This window comes from Blennius ocellaris (assembly GCF_963422515.1).
Source record: "Blennius ocellaris genome assembly, chromosome: 6".
Taxonomy (NCBI): domain Eukaryota; kingdom Metazoa; phylum Chordata; class Actinopteri; order Blenniiformes; family Blenniidae; genus Blennius; species Blennius ocellaris.
The window spans coordinates 17,289,880-17,314,323 of record NC_137655.1 but is presented as its reverse complement, the minus strand read 5'-3'; the positions used below and the strand labels follow the sequence as shown (position 1 = coordinate 17,314,323).

Genomic DNA, 24,444 nt, shown 5'->3' with positions numbered 1-24,444 from the left:
GGAGGAGAAGCTGGCTTTCATTACAATCTGTGTAACACATTTCAATTCATACGGCTTTTTCAAACTTAGGTTTATCAGGTGAAACACACACACAAACACACGCACGCACGCACACACACACACACACACACACACACACACACACACACACACACACACACACACACACACACACACACACACACACACACCAGCTTTCATCGTCAATTTCGAAGTGGATACAAATCTGATTATACCTCATATAAAACACTATGGCATTTATATCTGAGAATGAAACAGAAGGTCTTGTACTCAGTTTTTATTGATTGAACCTGATCACTTTTAAATTCATCAACTTTTTTGCACCGAATAACGACTGTGACTTTTTAGCTGCTTTGACCCTTCCAGCCTTCTCAGTCCAACTCGTTCGACTCTGACTTCCTCCTCTGTACATTCCTCAAAGCTGTTACTTATTTTAATCTCCGTGAGGTCGACTCAAAGTGTTTTTCTTGAGATGTATGGAGTATGAGTGCAATGATAAATGCCATTGACCTGGTCGTAATTGAAAATGAGAACCAATTCTCGAATAATTTACCTGGTTTAAAAAAATATTTACATAAAAGTTTAAATAAATAAATAAATAAATAATGAAATACATAAATATGTCAGAATGATACATGGACTACTCAAGTCAAGTGCAGATAACTGGAAAATATTAATAACATCAGCAAATTATACTTACCTTTTGTTATTAACTTGTAATATTTCATGGCTTTTGACCTTGGAAGTGTAAAATTGCAAAACTCTCTCCATCTTTCCTGAGATGTGAGAGATGGACGACAGGAGTGCTGACAGATTCAGGATTATGCAATCCACACATTTTATTCCAATGAATAATAATGTGTTTTTCTCCTCATTTAAAAGATTGATTTTCTTTTATGCTATGGCTTCTTTTAAGTTAGGATGAAATATATTAAACTCAATATAGAACCGCAATCATTTTACTGCTAATTCCACCGTGAGCCTAACTGACTCTGTACAGACATTGGTTCACTTTAATGTGGGCAGCGAAATTAATTTGAATAAGGAGAGATAGCTGTGGATTTGAATTAAATTAAGTTTGCATATAAATCAAATTAAGTTTACCTATTTGTTTTTTTTACATCCATATTACCCCATTGCATCAGACTGAGGTTAAACATTTTCAAAATTTGTTGAAGAAAATATTAAATTGGTTGAGGTACAAATATTAGAATATTTGCCAAGTCTAATTTTATTATGTCTATCACGTCTTCGCCAACACTATAAACCCTGAATGACTCCTTGGTGTGATTTTCTCTCACATTGAGCCTGAGATTTCCAAAAATATACTTTGTGAAAGACTGACATCTAGTGTTTGGATTTTGTATCTGCAATTCACCCGGATAATATTGGACTGCGTTTGCGGAAATATATTGGAAAATGAAGACATTACACTGTCCGTTGATGACGTTTTACTGGAGCATTAAAACACCTAAAAGATACTTTAAAACGTGTCTCTCTCCTATAAATGAAATGGGATTAGGGTTAGGGTTGCCCTCACCCCAATTCTGAAATACAACTGAGATTAGACCCATGTTGTTTTTGTTTTTGTTGTTGTTTGTAAACGTTTACCAAAATCTAGTGGATTAAAATTGTTCTATTCCATATTTTAGAAATTAAAAAGAAAAATACACATAAGAACAAAGGGGAGTCAAATAGATTAGTGTTATTTGAATGACAGAGAAGCAGCGATTAAGAATGATGAGATTTACTTTCATTTTCAGGCAAAGGTCACTTTTCCGATTACTGTCATCGAAACAAAAACAAATTAGAGTTATTTGCATGAATGTAAACATTAAACAGCTTTCCCAATCAAAGCACTGGATGCTCCTAAAACATTCCTGGCAACAATTTTCAATGTTTCCCAATCATAAACAACGATAAAACAAGTTATTGTGAAACCATTTAAGGTTTAGTGTGGATGCTTGATCATCCACTGTTGACACATAAATAATAACTTAGAATATAATGCTGGCAGCCTCATATATGAGAAGTAACACTGAGTATAAATGACCCAAAAATGTGGAAAAACAAACAGTGTTAAGGTCAACTAAGTAAACACGGGGGCGGCAGCATCCCCTTTGTTTTTATATCTGATTCACTTTGACAGTGACATTTCCCTCAAAGAGACCAATAAGGTGACCTTTCCTTGTGTGCACTCAATGCCACATATCCAGTTTGAGGTCTGCCAGTGTGACACATCAGATAAAGCACATCTGTTGCCTCAAGAAGACTGGTGAAGCAGAAAGGGGGCACTCAATCAATCAGTCCTTTGTGTGTTTCACTTCATGACAACAGATGAAAATGATGTCTTCTAGAGTGTAAGAAGTGCCCAGTTTTGATCATATTCACCATGAAGATTATAAACCACTCTGAGAAAGTATTATGGAGGCAAATATGAAAACTCTTACTGTTTGTTGTATCCGCGTCACAATGCAAATGATTTCTTATACATTGAAGTTCAATCATCACCCCCAAAGTGTGAACGCAAAGCCAAATCAAATATTATACATATTGAGGGAACAATGTGCTTTCATTGAACACAATAATATCAATGTGTAAAACAAACCAGATGACGGATACCACCAAGCACAAATTGTGCACCAAGCACAAATTCTACACGTAGGCGATGTGGAGAATATTTCTATTTTCACAGCAGATGTAGTTTGTTAAACCTCATCACAAATGATTGGCCTCATCTCTGTCTTCCTCCATTTCCTCCCTGTCAGGCCTTATCTGGGTTAGCATCCATCTTATTTGACCTTGAGCAGACCTATAAGGCTATATGTGGCTGCGACGGCATTCTCATCCTCTTTTGAATTATAGATGCCTTAATTTCAATTTCAGAATTGTCATGGTTAACCCTGAATGGAGCTACAGGTATTATTTCTTACATAAAGAGATTGCCACACATCCCTGTAGGTCACTCACTTACTTACATTGCCAATTATTTTAGATTTTTCTCTTGACAGCTGTCGTTGTTAGGTTATTTAGTCCGCAAGAATTGTATATTTGTGCTTCGACGCGTGTTTTTATAAAAGTAATCCACAAAACTCACATGGTTTTATTGCTGTTCCCTTGGTAACAAGCAAACCCTTGCCCTTTTAGCCTACTGGCATTCGTGTGGATTGTACCACTTTGCGGTCATAGGGGGGGATTGCTTGAAAAGAGAACTTTTAGAATGACCATGCGATTCTGAAATAATGCAATTCAAAGCGTCGCAATGCAGTAAATGTTGTTTTATAAACCCAACTTATCTTGTGGTATCTTTAAAAAATGTGATTTCATTACATACATTCTCATAGGTTTCCCTCAGCGCAGCCTGCGACACCCCTCCACCACGTTAAACTGGTGATCGTACAGTAAGCTGTCAAAAGCTTGTTGCTTAAATCTGTGCAGAGCTCCAAAGTACGGAAGAAACGGGGTCGGACTCGCCGCGGAAATAACCAGCTTGAATTCTACGAACGAGACGCGACTCGAATTGTTCCTCTGAAGCGACGTTTCGGGAACACTTGACATCTTTTTTTCCCTCCCCTTCCCGTCAGTTCGGTTGCCGTGTCGTGTGTCCTGGCTGGTGCGCGTGAGTCGTCTCCTGTGAGAAGCGGTTCATCGTGATGATGAGGTAAGCTGCGGCTCTCGCTAGCATAGCGGCTATAGCCCGCCGAGCTAATAAACCTCAGTTTTAATGTTTGCTGCACTGTTAGCCGGTGACAGTGCTGTGCGTCGCTCCCTGGCTGAGTATAAGGGATTAGCATGCTGGAAAAAAACCCCGATAAGGTGGAAAAAGGGACACTAATACCATGCTATCCCCGGGAAGTATCAAACTGTGCCGATAAGATCGGCCGACGTAACAGTGTCACGTCGCAGAATCATTAAATAACGCGACGTGTCAACTTTAAAGCACATTTGTAAGCACGCGAGTCGTTTTCGGGTTTGTTTATTACGTCTGTACAACATGTACAATGCGTGTCTGGTCATCTATCGTGAATACTAAAGTATGTCATCCATTATACTGACGCCGGAGCAACATTTGTTTATAACCACAACACTGACCTCCACCAAAGATAATGGCAGGACTTCTTGTCAATGTTATTCAATTTAAAGCAACCTTCTACAAACATGATCAAACAATCACCTCGATAAAAATAAGGAAATATCCTGATTTTTAGTCATACTCTTAAGTAGACATTATGCATTTCACAGGGTGGATTTGTATTAATACATGTTTTAAACGTTGAATTTAAATGTTTATTTTCCTGCAGAGATTGGGGAACAGACACAATTACATTAGGCTTTATGTGACTGATTCAAAATTGTTGATGTAAATATGTAGAGCTTGCATTGATGGCTCACAATGATGCCTGGCATTTCTAAGGGGAAAAAAAAACTGTAAAGCATGTTTGGGGCATGTGTTTTACTATCATGGGTCAGATTGTCTTAGAGACAAACACTTTGTGCAGTCTGGGTGTAAAAATTCCTCAGTCTCATAATTCCAGGCCAGGATCCAGTGTTGACTTCCACCCTCTCAAACTAATCAAATTGTATTATGAGATAAAGAGTCAGCAGGAAGCTTTCACAGTGTTCATCAACTTCTGGACTCCCATTGGCCCATTCCTGACTGGGAGGATCTTCCCAGAGTTGAGCACCCAGACAGGAAGGGGGTGGCTGAAAGGTTTTAGTCAGAGCTGGGCAGATAGGAAGGCTGTTTTTACACTTACACAGAGGAAAATGCAAGATTGGAGGATCCATGGGACAGAGAGAGAGGTAAGAGCCGTGTTTGTTACTGCCATAACCTGAACAGGTTCAGAACTTGTGTTCCTGGCCTCGATTTCAGGCCACATTACAGAAGTTCTTTAGTGTCGCATGAAGGGAGAGAGGTAGGTTTTTCTTGCTCCGTTTCCTGACTTGCGCCTGAAGGAATGTGCTACACTGTGCTGTGAGATACCACAGGCTGAAAGAGAATAACACGGAGGAGGGGGGAAAAAAAGCAGCAGTCTGTTTTAAATGTGTGCCATTTGAGTCTTGTACTCGTGGAACATGCTACTCACTCTCTATGAAGAAACTTTCCAGCTCTTGTACAGATTTATTCAGCACACAAGCACCGCCTTTTCTGTCGGCTCAGCAACTTCCTGTGTAGCTGCAGATCTATTATACAGGTCTCACTGTCCCCAACGCATTGTGTTCTTTATGCTCACTGGTTGGTCTGCATATCTGTCTGCAGCCCGATGATATCAACTGTTCGACAAACTAATCCAGAGTAGGAAGGTGTTTTACAATAGATTACCGTGGGTATGGAAATGTTGATCATGACTATCACAGTAACTGCTGTGAGAAAGTCAGAAAAACAAACTTTGTTATCTTAATCTTCACCTTTGGCTCCATGGGTCAACTCCAACTGGAGCAAGGAAATGTCTATGTTTGTACAGCACGTCAGTGACGCTCTATGTGCCATGTTCATTCGTACATATACCCCAAACTAATTGTTTTTATTGTGTTCATGCAGCTGCGAACTTGAATTGTTGCCATTTGAGTAGGTTCCAATTCCCAGTTTACAACATTCACATGACAGCGCTGCTTTATTGCTGCCGTCAGAGTCACATTTCCTCTACTGCCATTACTTTGTTTTCTGCTGAATATTCTTATAACTGCTCCCGTAAAGCTTCATAATGCAAAACACTGAAGTGGAATGAAGAATGAGTTATCTATCCCTGTGAGTGTGAGCGTGAGCAAAATGAGATGAATACAACTACATATATTGTGCGCAGAGCGAGCACTGTGGGTAATGCGAATTTTGAACGCGTTCAAATAAATTTTTCCCAGTGGGGACTGAATGCACCGTTCTTTTACAGCCATCATCAGAATCTGTCAATGTAATATTTAGCTTTTAAATTCTTTGTGGAGCTCCACTTACAACATTGCAAGGTCATTCAATTAAGATATCAACAAAGTAGCACAAATTGGTAAAAATAGAGTAGAAGCGTGATATGCACGGTACATGACGTCTTTCCCCCTGATTATTCTGATTCATTTAATCTGTGAGCGAGTTTTCTCACTGTATGATCCATACTTGTTGGATCCATCAAATGATATTTGGTGCTGTGTAGGCATCAGTGATATCTGCTACTTCATTCTTAATCAGATTTTAAAAATTCAAAATGAATCACTGCCCAAATTCAAAAGTATTTTAAAGATGTGGATGTGTGCGGTGTTGTATTCCTGTTCCTGTGCTGGTTTTTCTACAGGTGCTCTAAGCTTTGTCCCACACGTCTGAGACATGCACGCTACATTAATTGGCGATAGTTGTTTTCTGACTTGCGTGAACAATTGTCTGTTTCTCGCTGTTTATCTGACGACTCGATAACAATGCTTCTCATTTTCCTGCTCTAAAGATCCGAGCAGGCTTGTATGCATGTCTGCACCACCCTGTACTCCTTCACCGTCAATTGATCCTCCTTGCAGTTTTAAACTGAATACAATTTAATTGAAAATGCTGTAAAAGTGGGAAAAGGCAGCAAATCCTTCATTTTGAGAGTTGGAGAGTAAAAGCTGATAATGAAATATTTCTCTCTTTACATTGAGCTGCAAGGTTTGATATTCCGTGAAATGATGCTCTCACCATTGTAACGACTATTGTTCTTTATGTACGCAATAATATACAATACCAGAGAGGAGTGGATTGCTGTAGCTTCATTATGGCAGCTCTCTCCTGGGAATCTCTCTCGATGGAAGATGACTAACAATAAAAGATCACAGGCCACGTTTGTTTTGCCTAATCTCTAATGCGAACAGTTAAACATTAGATAATTGATGGGCTCATTTGTATTTTTTTTCCCCCATATCTAATTAAGAGGGAAACAACAACACCAGCAGATGTTGTGAAAATTATAGCCATTATACACATTCTATGCATGTGGAGAAAACGGTGTGGTTCCATGTTGGTTTATGAAAAGATTAAAGTTGGAATAAATACGAGAACTGTCAAAGAAATAAAAGGAATGTAACATTTTACAGGATACCGTTTTATTTACATTCTTTGGGATTTTTTTCTTTTCTTTCTCCTTTCAGATTACCCGCAGAAAGTGCCTTTGAGAAGATCTCCCCGACCTGAAGCTGGACCGTGGTTGGCCGATGCGTGTTTAGGGTCACACTCAAACAGCTCCGAGTACACCTCCGCTGCCGCCAGATCAATCTCGTAACCTCAGCGCCAAAGGGAATGCTAGATTTGAGCCATATGAAAAAGATGGAGAATACTCGCCAAATCATTCATGACTAACGTGACAAATTTATGTTAAGATTCTTTCATCCGGTTGATCTTTACAATCACTGTCCTTTTTGAAACACATTAAAAGCAGCATCAGAAAAAAAGCAAAAAACAAACACTCCTGCAAAAGTGTTTAGTTGACCAGACTATTCGGCGCCAACTGAATGAGGAGTCGTCCATCCGTTGTAAAAGAAGAGAGAACCATATCTACAACGTTAAATTATCCTTCCGGTTTTAGTGTTTAAGTCTCTAGACGATAAGAGTGACTTTTCCTATCTATTGTATGATTAAACCCTTTGGATATGGCACTGAATATGTCCTCAGTAAGAGACACAAAATGGCTGACGCTGGAAGTCTGCCGACAGTTTCAGAGAGGAAACTGTTCACGTAGTGATGAGGAATGCAAATTTGCTCATCCACCCAAGAGCTGCCAAGTGGAGAATGGGAGAGTCATTGCCTGCTTTGACTCGCTGAAGGTAAGAGATATTGGCGCTTTGCACAACTTGAGAAAATGTTGTTTTAAAGAGTTACGAAGCTAAAAAGACTGGCATGAATACCTTGATTTCTTGTGCGCGCCGTGTAGATTTAAATGCAGCTTTAGGCCACTTTCAAAGAGTATTTTAGATAATGTTTTTTATTTTCGAATTCAAAATATTGCACAAATTAAGAGTTAAATTAATTTTAAGTGGCAATCATCACTGCCCAATTAAAAATCTTTTAATCGGCCGAGTGTTCTTATTATAATAGACTAGCTCGGCGTGCTTCAGCTTGAGACCTCACAGGCATTACTACATTCATTCCAAAAATAGAGGTGCACCCCTTCCGAATGTTGCTCTCACCACTTATCTAATGTACACGATGAAAATATCTGGCAGCTCGTTGGCTTACGGCCAGTTTGTTCTCCCTCTTACTCAGTTGCCCTATGTAAGGCCCGGGTTGCTTTAATCTACTCTCATACGTTCACTATCACACCATAATACAGCCCCCCCCCCCAGATTATTCTCATATTGCATTGCCTTCTTATCTGCTCACTGTAGTTTTATACGCAGCCATTGTGAACCCCAGTGATCAGGAGGCCGACTGGATTACCACAAAGTTGTCTTCATCGTCAATCCACAGTTACCGGTCATCTTCATTGCTGTTTAATCCATTTAAATCAAGTTCCATTGTACTGCCATTCAACTTTGACTTACCGTATTTTCCACCCTATAAGGCGCACCTAAATACCTCAAATTTTCTCAAAAGCTGCCAGTGCGCCTTATAGCCCGGTGCGCCTTATATATGGACGATTGTTCTACTCAAGACTGCTATTTGACAGCTGAACAACCAGAAGCTTTTATTTTGACAACTCTAACTTCGCAACCGGATCTTCAGAGCGGACGACACTCCGCACAACACCTTAATCACTCATGGTTGCACACCAACATTCTAACAAACCAAAATAAACTAGATGAAATAATTACTCCCTAAACTGGGGGACAAAAACACATAAACACAATCAACACAACACCAAGCCCAACAACGAGCCACAATAACCTCCAACAACACAAAACATGAATTTGTCGCTGCAAGGCATGATGGGACATCATGCCTTGCAGCGACAAATTCAACCTGAGCTCCTCAGTGCAGCCGATAGAAACTCCCATAATTAATTGCAGCTGTTTGTGGTGTTTTAAATGCAATTATTGGGGGTTATATTTGGTTTGTGGTGTCGGTAATAATTGTGTTGTGTTGTGTTTTTGTTGCTTAGTTCATGTAGTTTAGTTTATTATTATTATTATTATTACCGGTAGTTGTAAGTTGTCAACCAGTAGTGAAGAAGGTTTTGTGTGTAGTGTCCTCCTGGCATAGGCTGCAGGTAGGACTATCAAAATAAAGTGCATGCACCTCTCTGGGTGTTAGAATCAGTGGAAAATGTAACCTAATGGCTTTGAGCTATAAATGTTGCTGACCACTGGTCTATTCCATGCGCCTTATAGGGCGGTGCGCCTTATATATGAATGAAGTTGTAAATTATGTCAATCATTGTAGGTGCGCCTTATAACCCGGTGCGCCTTATAGGGCAGAAAATACGGTACTGGCTTCTTTCAAGTCAACTTAACGTGACGTAAACAAATCTCTTTGAAGTCCTTTGTTGAAGTTTGATCTTCGGCAGGGGTCAAGATCTATTGGTGCTTTTATAACAAAGTAGACTTTTCAGGTACTTCTACTTTTTATCTGATGACGTTTTTACATTTACTCCCTGTTTTTTTAAACAAGGATTTGTACTTTGTGAGTTACAGTGGACGGATCAAAGCAGCCGTCACTGACATTTATTAATACTGAAGCTGCAGAAGTTAACACATTCAAGCGTGATCAAGCTGAATCAATGGTGGTTGAATGTCAAGGTAAAAATAAGCTCAAATTGGAAGTGACAGTGTTTTATGCAAAGTCCAGCTCAGTTATTACCGGTTTTTAGTTTCTGACTCAAAGTCCATGTTGCAAGTTGAATCATGTGTAGCTAATGATTGAATGACAGGCACGGTCACATTTTTTCACATGACCACCAGCAAAAACCGGTTCAAGATGGCTTAAAAAAAAAAAAAGCATTGTACATGATTGAAGTACAAAATTTATTTTTGAATACATTTAACAACCAGTAGTTTAGAAATGTTACTTTAGTGGATGGTTTGAATCTGTATTTTTTATTTTTTTTACCAAAGTCAAAATCTGCACTTCGATGAATACTTTCGGCCCCTCTGCAAGCTGCATACACTTTTCAAGTTTATGCATACACTTTTCAAGTTTATGCATAAACTTCATAACCTAGATAAGACAGACAGACATAACAAAACACTATAATGGTGCGAGTGCACGCCTGCAGACAATTTTATTTGCAGACATGACATCATAAACAGAATTGGATTGGAGGAACAAGCAGGGCGACTATTGCAGACTGACTGGAAGTTCCTGGAACCAAACCTCCTTTAACAAAGACTGAGAAGGAGTGTATTCACCACAGATGTTAAACCGTTGAATCAATGACCGTCTGTCTATGGTTGCTTCAGAATAGCGAACGTGAGAAAACAGTATCATGTTGCTTGTTTGCGCTCCAACTAATAAAATATACTGAATTTATTGAACTTTAACTCACGTTAAACCATAAAGCTGGCCATTTCACAGTTTAAAATCTGTAAATGATTTTAATATTATTTCACGATATTTTTTCGATCTTTCATATTCACTTGTAGCTTAGTGCAATGACGAGAGTTTGCGTAGAACCCGATCAAACTTGACTTTTAATGTTCTTCGAGGGAAATTAGACATTGTAATTGTCTCGACATTTCTTGTTTTTTTTTATTAACTTCGTCCTAAACCGCATGTCTGATCTAAGAATGACTCGTCTGTTGTTTCAGGATGTCACGACTCTTTAATACCAATGTCTATTGCAGGCTTAAAGATCTTGTTCAACTTTAAATCAGTGCCTTTACTCTCAACTTGAGGCTTTTTCTATGGAGACTTCCCCTTCCCCTGTTTTTAACTGCTGATTTGTTCACTAATTGTTTTGCCGTGTGATCGACTGAATTTAAGCATGTGACGAAAACAATACCCCATTCACCGCTTCCTCTTAAAAGAATGAACCTTATTACATTGAATGGTGCGCACACACATCATCTTGCGTTGTAACGAGTGTCTTGTGACCCGGTGCACAGCTCTATCTTTCGTCGTGTGCTGCTGTTTCTGGGTTTTCTGTTAGATCGTAACCAAAGCTCTGGAAAAGTGTCTGTACCTTCACACCGCTTCATTAATGTGTTTGAGCCTGAGGCGCCAGGATTGCTACTGAAATGTATTCCCACAGTTGCACGAGTCTTTGAAGGAACAAACAATGATTTACAAGAACGAGCGATGAATGACGATCACGGAATTCGCAAAGTAAATCTGCGGTTTACCGGTTTCTTGCCTCACACAGGGCAACAATTATATGGGGATTTCCTACCACATATGGGTCACGGATGATGTTTGGCTATCAATAATGATTAATAATGAGCAAATATAGGTATTAATTATTTTATTTAAAAAAGAAATGGGGTCTGTTATGTATCAGATATCTCCAGGGCAATAACTCATCAGTGCCTGGCTGAGAGGCCAGACGCTGGCGAGGGGAGGGGGGAGGATTTGATGCACTGGGGCTGCAGTGTTTCCCTGTGGTCTGGTGATATCCCAACACTGGGGAGGAATACAAATACAGTCAAATTGATTAACTTGATTGGAGGATTTGATTTATTTATTTATTTTTAGGGATGGAAAGCTAATTTGTAATTTGGCAAATGCAGATGTTCAGTTGGCTCGTCAAAAGTGTCTGGGACGTGTATTCAATGAACAAACTCATTCATTATAAAGCGGCCATCAGAAATACTGCGTTTGCCTTTCCAACTCTTTCAGTTAAACTTATTCAGAACACATTTACATCCACTTCTCTCTTCTTTTCATTTTCATGTGAATGATTTGAGTTCGGAAGTCGTTTTAACATTCCAGCTCCAAACTAGGGACGTTGAATAAACCAATTTCAGGGTGTTTTCACAAGTGGTCTGTTTGCCCCGTTAAAATGAACCTTGGTAAAATTATGGAGGGAGTGTTGGTGCACCTCGGTGCAAATCAAACAAGCAGACTAACTTTAATTGAAAATCCTCAACACTTCAATTGAAAAGTCGGTCTCACTGTTTTTACAAACATACTCTGAGTTCAACACTCTGGATGTTGAAACTCCTAACACTGTTCTGATGAAAATTCCACCACAGCGATCCAACATGTGTGGCGTTGCAGGGCACTGCAAAGCGTTGTTGTTAAAGTTATATACCAGAATATATCCCACAACAGATCTCAAATATGGTTGTGTTCACGTGCATGTTCACAATATTTTACAGTCATGAGCCTATAGGAAGTAGTAGTATAGGAAGTTTCTTTGTAATATACTTCATACTATTGGAAAGCTTGATTATTTCCAATTTTTACATTAATGGTTGTTGAGTTGTGCTTGTGAAAAATTATCAATCAATCAACTTTATTTGATCAAATGAATCTCTCCAAATGGCTTTTCTATGGTGTTGACTCTTCTTTGGTGAATTGGCAATATAAAATGTGTTTATTTACCAAACAGGAGCCTCGGTAGCGTTGTGGATGAGCCCCGCACAGCCACAACTGCCTGGCACTATTCCTCTTGGTGGTCACGAGCCGGCTCACACACTGCTGTGGGATTGCCTCCCATTTCTTAACGAGCATTGGCATAAGTCAAACAAAGAGGCGGCGGTAACCCTGGCGTAGATGGCGCATCCAAATTATTGGATGCGCCAACTAATTATTTAACTTGGGCCTGCTGTACGACCTACAACATCATGAAAATCGCACTTCTAATCATACAGGTCGCCATGAAAACCTGAGTACGAGTAAAGTGCAGGAAAAAAAGACCCCCATGTTGGGATTGTGTCAATCTGTAGCTTTTATAGCGAACGTTAATGGAGCCTTTTGTTCACAGATTAAAGAACTTTGCTTAAATCAATTACGTGACAGAAAAAAATTCTGTAATTGGTAGAAATAAAAGGATTGTCCCTTTCTGTTTACATCTCCTTGTGTTTTTTTTTTTGTTTTGTTTTTTTTAACTATTTCCTGAATGCAGGGAAGATGCTCAAGAGAGAACTGCAAATACCTTCATCCGCCGTCCCACTTAAAAACCCAGTTGGAGATAAATGGGCGCAACAATCTGATCCAGCAGAAGACGGCAGCAGCTGTCCTCGCTCAGCAGATGCAGCTCATGATCCCGGGACATGGCCTGCAGCCCATGGTGAGCAACGCATGGTGATGCACGAGGAGCTTCTGCTTGGTCTCATGATGTGTTGTTGTTGTTTTTAAATTTTTCTATTTTTGTGGGGTCTAACCTGTAATATGTGTCTCTCCCCCCCCATAGCAAACGTTTCCTGTTACGCAGGGACTTGGCACACCTGCTGGTCTCGGTTATGGCTCCTACATGTCGCCATTAAGCCACGGAATGAGCCTCATTCCCTCGGACATCCTCTCCAACACCCAGGTTCTTGTTCCCGGCAGTTCACCTGTTACAGTCCAGTGCTCCTCCTCCTCGTCCTCCTCCTCTTCCTCCTCCTCCTCTCCCTCACAGAAGCTGCAGCGTACAGACAAACTAGAGGTATCCGTGCACAGCAGTGTGCAATTTAACATAAAACATGTTTTAATGTCTCTACATTCTGACATGACTTGGCTCCAAGCTCAAAACGGAACTGCTCACGCTCACAGTGTCTTTGTAATGGCTCCTCTCAGGTGTGTCGAGAGTTTCAGAGGGGAAACTGCGCAAGAGGGGAGACAGATTGTCGCTTTGCTCATCCCAGTGACAGCCCCATGATTGACACCTTGGATAACACTGTCACTGTTTGCATGGATTACATGAAGGGCCGCTGTTCCAGAGAGAAGTGCAAGTATTTTCACCCGCCTGCACACTTGCAGGCCAAAATCAAATCCAGTCAACAAGTGAATCAGACGGCCGTGGCGGCTCAGGCCACAGCTGCAGCCATGGTAAGACCCGAGTCCGAGCAGTGCTTTCTGCTACAGTATACTGTCAGTTAATGTGGTGGTGTCTTTTGTGTTTGTAATGACGTCACTGAATGTGGAGCAATACATACTATATTTCTATACAATCCCTTCTAATGATACGGATAGAATATAACACAAAGTATTAATGATTGATTAAAGCACAAAAGCTGAAATTAGACATTAATTTACCGTTATTATTATTTTAAAGGCAAAAGTGATTGCTTCATCCATGAGTAATCATGGCCTCATTTTAGGTTCCATTCAGACCAAATCAAAACAGCTCAGCTTCATTGTATAACCATGTGACATTCAAATTGAGCCTTTTTTTAATGAACTTATTATTTGACTAGGCTTAAATTAGAGACTTATTTTCCTTATGTTGAGTGATAACAGGTTTACAGTTTCACAATTTGTATTTTTTTCTTTGTCCAAATTTACTGTTCTGTCATGCAGAGTAACATAGCATGTCTAATATAAAATTTCATGCATTATTTTTTTATCAGTCAGTGAGTCAGTCCATCTTTTATCTATGTATCACAGCATCTTGTCTAGTACAGAATAGGGTTGTATCTTAAACTGAAAAGCAGTACTATTTTACTGCACAGTATGAGTTGAGAAGTTTGTGGTTCCATCAAAACCTCCCTCAATATATGAAGCTCCACATTCTGTGCTTTATGACATTGGATGCATGGTTATTCCAACTCTTGATTTGTGATATTGCTTTTGGCTAGAGCTCATAAAACCCAGCCATCTTTCATTGAACAATAAAAATTCTTAGTGCTTGCTGTGCATTACTGTAATCTCCCTTCCTAAAGCTATAAAACCAATGTATGTACTCCACATTATACTGTGCAGAGTTGCACTGAGTGCATTAGAGTCATGTCAAGTAGTATTATTGAAGAAATTACTATGCAATTCAAGTGTTTACATAATTGTACTTCAGATGTGTTGTATTGTAAATGTTTACCTACTAATGAAGGAATCCTAGTTAGTTTGTCCTGTAATCAGTTATTTTGGTTATTGGTGCATGTATATTGTGTTTTATGTGGTATACTACATTCAGATTTTTTTGTTTTGTTTTCCCCTTCTCACCTATCCACAATGCTGTCCCCCATGATGCACCTCTGCTTGCTGTTACCTGTATGTTAATACGCTTGAATCCCATTGGCCCACTGCCATCATGTGCTCGCTGCCTGCTATTAAAAGACTCAGTCGACTGCCAAAGCAATGAAGCGACCCCTCGAGGCAACTGTAGACCTGGTATTTTCACCTTTTGCTTTGCATGTAGCTAATAATTGTACTGTAGTAACTTTTAATTTTTGTCATTGTGGTTTACAGCTTCTCCAAGTCTCACATAGTCCTCGTGTACACAGTCAGTCATCATCAGTATCTTTGAAGTGCTTGAGTTGATGGATATTTAAACATTTCAGTTACCTCATAAGTCCAGTCATGTTTTGTTTTGGTTTTTTTTCATTTCTGCAGTGTTTGATTTTTTTTTTTCTCCATAGTGTGACATCAAACACCTTTGCTCTGTAGTCATTTCTGCCATTTTTCAAATAAATACTAACACATAGCCTACTTTATTTTATGAGTATGCAAACTGAAGCTAAATGATGAGACATTCTTGGAGGTTTTATATCTTTTCTTCTTTTTTTCTTCCTTTTTAGGCCTTTCCTCACAGTATCCTGCAACCTGTACCAAAGAGACAAGCTCTTGAGAAGAGCAGCTGGGCCAGCTCTCTCCTCAGCCCCAGTTTATTGCACTACCATCAGGCCCTGGCCAACACACAACTGCAGCAGCAAACTGCAGCATTTTACCCCACAGGTGAGCCCTAAAACATGGCCTGGATTCAGAACTGGAGCAGGACCTTTTCTGCAAAAGCTCTTCTTCTATTCCATTATTTTCTACTCCATTTGAGATTTGGATACTATCCTAAAGTATTGAACTGTACATAATTAACCCTTTGAAAAAAAAAACAACTACATTTGGTACCTACAGCATTTAGTCCAGTAGCTTTAAAACGAACAATGACAAGTTTCTAAAAGTGACTCTGGAAGTTGAGATGGGTACAGCTTGTGCAGTGCTTCAAGAAGTTATGAGAATGGAAAAATTTTTGCTTCACACTTCTTATACAGTCATATTAACACTGCTGTGTTTTGCCAGCCCGTTGTGTAGTATGCACTGTGCACATAAAACTTGCGCAACTTTAAATATTTTTATTGTGAAAAATATTTTGTGAGGTCATATTTTGTCTACTTTTTTTGTAAATAAGATTTTATCTTGCTGGGCACAAGCATTCGGTATTGTATCATGTGTATAGTAGAAGAAAAAAAAGTTAGATTTCATTATTTCATTATTGTCATCGTTTTATCAAACATAAAAGCCATGTATTCTCTTACTGGCTTAAATAAAGAAAATAATGAAATATTCTTCAAAAACCAGGTTATTTTTCCAAATATTTCAGTGAGTGCACAATAAAGAGTTTATGTTGCTTAAGTGAAGGCCCCTGCAGCGGTGTCAGTCGTGGACAGGCCTAATAAATCAAGTTGAGGCGCTTAATCCTGTCCTTAAAGGGATTGACTGATGATATTGACAATGGCCGCATTTCATTATGTTTCTCTCCATGCAAAGTCCTGCCCTGTTGTTAGGACAGAAGTCGCTGTTAGGAACAATCAATTTTGTGAGTGAACCATGACAGAGAGAAGCAGAGTTTATACCACAGTGGGTCTGAATAAGCCATGGCGATGTTGTCACCGATGCTAAGAGCTTTTTCATGAAGAGAGGAGGATTTCGAGTTAAGTTTTACTTCACTAGTTAAAACATGTTTTTTATTCATCAAAGAAATGATCGAAAAAGTGATCGAGGATAGCATCAGTTCAGACTGATGTTTCGTGTATCTGTCTGCTGTAAAAGCATTTTGGCAGGCCGGATTATTTCCGACACTTTGAAATGTACTTTCCAGCTGATTTCTTTCATAACTTGTTATTCTGAAACGTAGAGAAGAGCACAGATGCATCCTGAATATAAACCTTACCTCAAAAGTTGTTTCCTCAGTTTAAATTGCACTTAATTCATCAGAAAGCTGTTCTGTGACTGTACGCCTGTACTGTTGTTGTGTTTGTTTACTCAAGATCTATTTAAATGGTCTACACCCATGTGAAGAACGCTGATATGTAAACATAACTCGTGTCTTTCCTTTTCCTGATCACACAGGTTCGGTCTTCTGCATGACTCCTCATAACAGCCTTGGTAGGTCCCCATGTCATTATTTAAAAAAAAACGTTTAACTTGTCTTATATCCAATAGCAGTCCGTTTCTCTGTTCAATATGATGCTCCGGCATAGGGTGACAGGAGTATGAGTCAGGTACAGGCACATTTAAAAAACAACATACTGAACTGATCACAGTGGGTCACTTTGCTTTTGTCTGTAATAGAGTTTTTGGCTTTATGGCATATCTGTGTGCTTTTCTAATCACTAAGCCTTGCAGACGTATAACTGCTTGTAACAATATTAGAAAGGGTTCAATTCACAGTACTGAAATTCGGAGTGAATTCTGTCAGTAGGTTACCACACGCCATTAGGAAGGATTAGGAAATTTGATCAGCATCCCCAAGAACTACCTCATTGCTTTTAATACTACTAAATGTTTTCCATTATCAAAGACTGTCGGTAAATATAAAAATTTATGAATAAGCACTTTGCTCATGTCCAATATGACATTACATGTCTTCTCTTGTGGGATGTCAAATCAAGACAGATTTCCTAATTTGATCTCTTATCAGCGCTCCTTTTATGTTCTCCCCTGCTGTCTCGCTTTGCTGTGTGATCACATGCCATCTGCTGGTCTAACCCAATGATGGCTTGCTGCTAATGTCATTTTGTATTTGCTTGGCAAAAGAGAAAAAAAAAACAAAACAAAAAAAACACAACATTGCTATGGTTACCATAATGCTCCACCTCCCTTTTCATTGCTTTCATGGTTCCCTTCCTGAAAAAGTCCCCATGATGTACAGTGCTACGCCTGCTACTGTCTCTGCAGCAACTACTCCCGCCACAAGTGTCCCCTACGCAGCAACAGCACCAACCAATCAGGTTTGCTCCTTTTTAAAGCTTTCTGTCATAAATCCTTGAGCTCTGAATAAGTGCCTCATCTTTGAATCAGGGGAAGTGCTTCGTCAGCTTAGCGGTGCCCTGCTTGCATTGCCGTCATTGAGCTTCACGGACCTGTAGAGCTTCTTTTTCAGTAGAGCTACTAGGCTGCATCTCATTCCTTTCCCTTTTAGGACAGGCAACAGAAAAGTTTTCCATAATCTGCAAATATTGATAATGCTTAAATTCTTTATTGCATGTTTTACGCTTCGTTCAATGTCAATATCTTTTTTTTTTTCCTTACCTTAGTGTCTCACCATACAGGTCATATAAACATGTCAATATTATCTGTGTGTCACACTTTATCTCTGAAGCTCCAAAATGTTTTATATGTTTTGATGAGTCATTCTGAAATATTTGAACATCACCCATTCTTTCACATAATTATCTGTTTCCTGTCGTGAATCAAAGCTCCATTCACTACATGTGGACATATCAGAGCGGTTTAAATCTTCATTTTTGTTCCCGTGCATCTTACGACTCTGACGCACTCCTTCGATATGAGCAGCCGAACTGCTGTGAAGACACTTACAGGGAAACTATAATGGCCATGGGGATGAAACATATAGGCTGTGTCCGAGTTCAAGGGGCTGCATCCTTCAAAGGGTGTGTTTAAAAGCTGATCGCGCCGGCTTCCTTCAGTGCGGCCCGCAAATGTGTCCTTGCGTTTCCAAGACAACCAAGGCTCTTACCGCTGTATCATCTGCAGCCCCTCTGATGGCGAGGTTCACAGCACTAAGTAAACAACAATTTGTTTCGCTCGCACAACATTCCTGACTTACATACGCTCTTGCCTCACCTCGCCATTCAGCACCTGAACAAACAAGGTCCAAGGGAGAGAGAAAAAAAACAACTGTGTTACGGGTCAGTATTGACTTTCAACTCGGTGACATTACAAGACAAATTACAAATGAACTTAAATGTGTGAGATATCAGTTCCGGAGCTCCTCGAGCCACAGTTTCAACAAAAAGAGAGCAACAGCTTGCTGCTGTTGTCCGTCAATCGCCCCTCCAACCACCTCGTTTTCTTCACTTCGCCTTCCCAGACTCCCCGGCCTTCACAAGGCCGCGTCCTCCCAAAGAATGCAGCCCCTGAGTTGAGACACGGCTCTACTTCATGTTGTAACACGATTACTGCTTGATATGTCCCTGGAAAATCACGGACATATCAACCTCCACCTCCTTGCCTGGCCTTTCTCACCATTTAAACTACGTCACCTGACATTGGGTTTTTTTTGCGACGTGTTTTTCAAGAATTGTCGCTCTCCTCCCAGCACTGTACCTCTTATGCACGTTTTTTACTGTTCACATCGAGAAGAGGCAGTTTATACATTTATTCTTTTAATGGATCCCATATATCAAAAGCTTTGGTTTTTGTTGTTTGAGTTCATATTTTTTTTTGGGGGGGGGTTGCGATCGGGTTCATTTTACAGTTGATCTCGATTCAAAAAAAAAATCTGTCGTCAAAAATATATCGGCTGTGTGAAAACGTCTCAGTGACTGTGTTTTGCCTTTGAAACAGATCATCCTCAAGTAACCAGCAACGGCGGAAGTCAGTGCCACGTTGCGGCTGTTAAAGGTCTCCATCAGCCACTCTGTAAATATTCTGTTAACGCCGCACGCAACGTACAACAAGCTGCATGCAGATAACATCTCTGAGCTCTCAAAAGAAATGTACACACTCGATTGACTTTTCATGATAAACTATATTCAGTAACAAGACTTGTAGGATTGTACATTGTTAGGTAGGCGTCGCCGATGTATGTACACACCTTTACACTTCTGCCAACACACATCCTCATCGGTGTGGATCGAAGGTGGGCGAGAGATTTTTCTCATTTGCTGAGCAGAACAGTGTCCTGATGTGTCACCAGGACATCCATGGAAGTGAGACTGTAAATCAGAATCGTAGACACATTAGTGGCACCTCGGTGATCGGGAAGTCAATAGAATTGTAACTATTTTCTAAATGTAAATATTTTAGGTGGAAAGGATGAGTCTGATCTGAAGTCGCGTTGTACACCGTACAAGTAAACGTCAGGTATACAGGGGTCCTGTATTGGAGATTGTTACGATTTTATTTTCATTTAATTGAACTATATATTTTTTTTCTTTTTTCTTTTTGAATGTGTTATTTAAACTGAGATTTTTGTTTTTCCACATTAATGATTGTTGATCTAGTGCCAGATGTAATTATTTTAAACTGGTGAAAAAGCACTTATTCTAACTTAAAGCTTGATGTTTCAAAGACGTAATTTGACTGCAGGTTTATGAACTCCCTTTAAATTGCTTCTGAAAAGTAGTGCGTCTCTCTGTGCTGTCGCCAGAGAACTGGATCAGTGCTCCACCTCCTGGTGTGCCTTTGCATTGCATAAACAGGCTGTTTGCTGAGAGAAAATAATATGTAATCCGTTTAATTTATTACCTTGAGTCTAAATTGCCCTGTTTATACCTGAAAAAGACTTTCGACCATTAACCGATGACTATTGACTTGCTTATGAATCTGTAAGTACTTTTCACTTGTTTAACATTGGTAGAGAAAACCAGATATTGCAAATAATGTTTATACCGAGTCTCCACAGCCATGAGAGTGAACTCAATAAGCGTGTTGAATTACTACTACTCATATTCAAACCAAGGTATTTGTGATCCTTGTCAGGGTTGCTCGTGGAGTCTTGTGTGAACAGTTAGTCTTAATGTTACAGTCACCTGTCAGTACTGTATTATTTGAATGTTACAAGTGCCTAAAGAGCTGTGCATGCAACGACATCTACGCATATTTAGAAGGCTTTACGTGAAAACTCACTCGAAACAAAAATCTATACTTAAGTCACACACGCTAGAAGTAAATGTTTTGCAATGCCATGTCAGTGCATTAAGTATTTTAATTACATCTGTTCAGATTTAGCCCTAAGAAGAATTATCTCTGATGCTGAAAATGTGTACGTGTATATCCCCGGTTCCCTTTGTTTTCACTTTGAAGACGGTTGACTTAAAATACAACAAGGTCAAATATTTTTGGTAGTAGAAGGAAGTAAACATGTTGGTGAACTGTATCGTTGTGTATGGATGATGCCATATTATGCAATTACCTGTTTTTGAAACATACAGCAGACAGAGTGGACCTTGTGTGTTTGTCAAGAGATTATCTCTTATGTATGTGATTTCTTTGTTAATTGTTCTTTGTTTTTACATCTTTCATTTAAGTTTTATTTCCTGATTTTAAAAGTAGTGTGTACAAATATGAACTTTTCCTTCTGTGTTTTTAAGGACTTCAAGAGCTACTGCTTTTGTTCACTTTTTGTCACAATCTATATTCCTTGTGAGATATTTTACACATTATTAATAGGATATGTGAGTATAATGACATATTTTACTAGTTTGACATTACTAAGAACACTTTTAAGTATATTCTTTAAGATTTTGCAATGAATGTAATTTATTAAACTCACTTTCGCTCTGCTAGTGGTTCCTCAAAGGATATTGGATCTGTTAGTTTATGAAAAGCCGTCTTGTGTCCCGAGATAGAATGTCAGAGAAAAGAGAAGCTTAAAGCATTTCATCATTTCCGCTGCCTTGTCACCTTTATGGGACAAAGAGGCCATAAAGCTGCATTTAACCTTCAAAAGTGCATTGTACAGGTCACATAATCCCCCCCAAAAAGACATGTTCATAATGTCATAAGCATCATTACGTCATTTGAAATGTTGCTGAAGCAATCTGAAGTTGCTGATTAAGAACTGTATTTTTGTAGATGATGGATCCATTTGATGTCACTCTTTGGAGTAAGTGAACAGGCGGTCAAGGTGGAGGGGGGGGGGGGGGGGGGTTATTGCCTTTTAATCGTTGGGAAGAAATGAGGAGAAACAGGTTGAGGCTAAAACTCTTTGACAATTATATTAAAGCAAATTTACTCTAAAATGTATTGTAACCATAATGCAGACAAATTAAAATGAGAAAAAAAAGTTACAACTGCAAGAGGGATGCATTTTATTCCCTGTGGACTTCAACAGCCATCACCAATAATATCCAGTCATGTGCGAAGCCACACATTACGATTTAGTGAGAGGTGTACGATTCAGGCCACGAAGAGGGTTCCACTCATCCTCCCACATGTTAAAATAGCCTGATCTAAGTGATACTGTAGTTAAAATACTTTATACGCTTCCCACTCGCGTGTCAGTATCTCGCCGCAGAGTATCCAGTCTGCCGAGCCCAAAGCTCAGACGGTCGGGACGCTCAGCATTTTTCATCAAAACTTCAGAGAACGATTGCTTTAAAAGGTTAGGTTGTCATTAGTTATATGATATTTATTGAAAATTAAAGGCATATTTCTGGGTGGTTGTGTTAGTTTGGAAAAAAAAAAAGAGTTGAATGTCTTGAATACACCTGCACAGAGAGGTTGTTGGAGATTTTGATGCACCAATTAAAAAAGAGAAAAAAAAAAAAAAAAAAAAGGAAAACATGGATTGTAAAGCATGTTTAGTCTGACTGACTGATGGAAATATTTCTCTGAAGCACTTTCTCAACAGTCGGATGACTGGGAAGACATGCTTTTGGTAATCTTTGCCTTATTTTTGGCCTGTTCCTAAGTTTGTATTATTTCATTGAAGATTAATGCCATCTAATAAATAATGTAAAATGTCACTGTTATGTTTTATAAGTTTCCGGGTTTAAGGTCAAAAATCACATATTGTGGAATTCTCCAAGCATTATTACACTTGTAAGGCTTGATATTGACCAGGATTACCATTGTAAATGGGTAGACTGCGGCCTCTGACAAAGTAATCAAGTTAGTTTCATTTTGGCCTGCGTATAAAGTTTTTTTCCCCCAAGTTAATTTTTCAAGAATATTTGTGAGAATATTTTGTGGCATAAATAAACATTTCAAGTGGGTAGTTTTGTTCATGTAAACTGAAAATTGTGTAATATCTGATATTGCAAATAAATAAATAAATAAATGTCATGAAATTGCCTTTCTGTGAGCTGTGTGTTTTTGTCTTTTACTAACTGGCCGCGTGGATATTATAAGATTAGAACATTTGGTAATGAAATCTCTGGCTCCATACTTAACATGAGTTAACGGTTCAACAATGACATACTACCTCAATGAATGAGTTATTGAACTGACGAGGAATTTAGTGAGAGTGACATCTACATTGCTTTCTTTCCTATAGAGACAAAAAACGGATTGCTTTCTGTTTCCAACTACTCCATCAGTTTGTAGTTGGTGTACTTTGTCTACTATACTGAGAATGTCCATTACATCTGCACACGACTTGTAATAAATGCACACATTTTCAAAATACCAGAGTAGTCTTTTATTGTTGCAACACGCCTCGTTTGGGAGATCGAGGGATTCACTATTATTAGTATGTCACGGTGATGGACAGATTGACCGCAGTACAAACCGTCAAAATATCAACCAAATCAAATGTGTGATATATAATGCAGTTTCTGCTCATCTGTTCAGCAAATAAGACATTATGACATCATTCATAAACGGCCTCTAACAAAACTGGAGGGAAAATCCCTGTACTCGCCAGAGTAACGGAACATCTTTGAAGACTTGATGAATTTATTGTAATAAAAAGTCTGCTACGCGCTGTGGTGAGCGCTCTCGCCTCACAGCGGGAAGGCCGGGGCCTTTCTGTGTGCATTTGCATGTTCTCCACATGCGTGTGTGCATTGTGAGGTTGATTGTGACCGTAAAGGTGTGTGTGTGTGTGTGTGTGTGTGTGTGTGTGTGTGTGTGTGTGTGTGTGTGTGTGTGTGTGTGTGTGTGTGTGTGTGTGTGTGTGTGTGTGTGTGTGTGTGTGTGTGTGTGTGTGTGTGTCCTACGATGGACTGGAGATCTGGGATCGGCTCCAGCGCCCCACGACCCTGTACAGGATTAAGCAGTGGAGAAGGTGGATGGATGGAAAAAGTCCGTTCTGTGTGTGTGTGTGTGTGTGTGTGTGTGTGTGTGTGTGTGTGTGTGTGTGTGTGTGTGTGTGTGTGTGTGTGTGTGTGTGTGTGTGTGTGTGTGTGTGTGTGTGTGTGTGTGTGTGTGTGTGTGTCCATCCACACACACAAAAAAAACCCACAGTTTTTGGAAGGCGGCAACCAAATGCAGCGTTGCCATAGCAACAGCATCCGGCGCCTTCTTCCTCCTCCTGGATACACATCCTCGAGCCGCCGCTGTGATTGGCCGAGCTCCGTGTCGATGTCACGGGGACAATCGAATGACGGGAACTTCGCCTCATGAACGGAAAAGTCCCCGCTGAAGCTCACTGGCTGCCTCCGCTCGGCTCCCATTCAGACACAAGTGCGCGGAGGCGGCCATTGGGCTGTCCGCGGATCCATCTGACGAGGGAGGATCCTTCTCTCTCTCTCTCTCTCCCCCTCTCTCTTTTT

The 24,444-nt window shown here is 39.7% G+C and overlaps 1 protein-coding gene across 6 annotated transcripts; it reads left to right on the top strand.

Annotated features, from left to right (window-relative positions):
- Positions 1-3,486: 3,486 nt before the first annotated feature.
- LOC308131525 (muscleblind-like protein 2a) lies at positions 3,487-23,024 on the top strand. 6 transcript variants are annotated; one of them, XM_080498276.1, is made up of 10 exons: positions 3,487-3,682; positions 7,126-7,797; positions 12,975-13,139; positions 13,263-13,496; positions 13,628-13,879; positions 15,104-15,157; positions 15,565-15,721; positions 17,111-17,146; positions 17,939-17,991; positions 19,571-23,024. In XM_080498276.1, the coding sequence occupies exons 2-10, from the start codon at positions 7,624-7,626 to the stop codon at positions 19,583-19,585; spliced, it is 1,140 nt and encodes a 379-aa protein (XP_080354402.1). In that variant the 5' UTR covers positions 3,487-3,682; positions 7,126-7,623; the 3' UTR covers positions 19,586-23,024. The 6 variants fall into 6 exon arrangements, with proteins under 6 accessions (XP_080354402.1, XP_080354400.1, XP_080354403.1 ...); XM_080498274.1 differs by having other exon boundaries at positions 17,897-17,991; XM_080498277.1 differs by lacking the exon at positions 15,104-15,157 and having other exon boundaries at positions 17,897-17,991.
- Positions 23,025-24,444: the final 1,420 nt, after the last annotated feature.

Bases quoted from the DNA above. Each gene is read 5' to 3' on its own strand.
- LOC308131525 (XM_080498272.1), top strand. From the start codon at position 7,624: ATGGCACTGAATATGTCCTCAGTAAGAGACACAAAATGGCTGACGCTG. The intron at 7,798-12,974 runs GTAAGAGATATT...TCCTGAATGCAG, and splicing joins CCTGCTTTGACTCGCTGAAG to GGAAGATGCTCAAGAGAGAA. The intron at 15,722-17,110 runs GTGAGCCCTAAA...CTGATCACACAG, and splicing joins TGCAGCATTTTACCCCACAG to GTTCGGTCTTCTGCATGACT.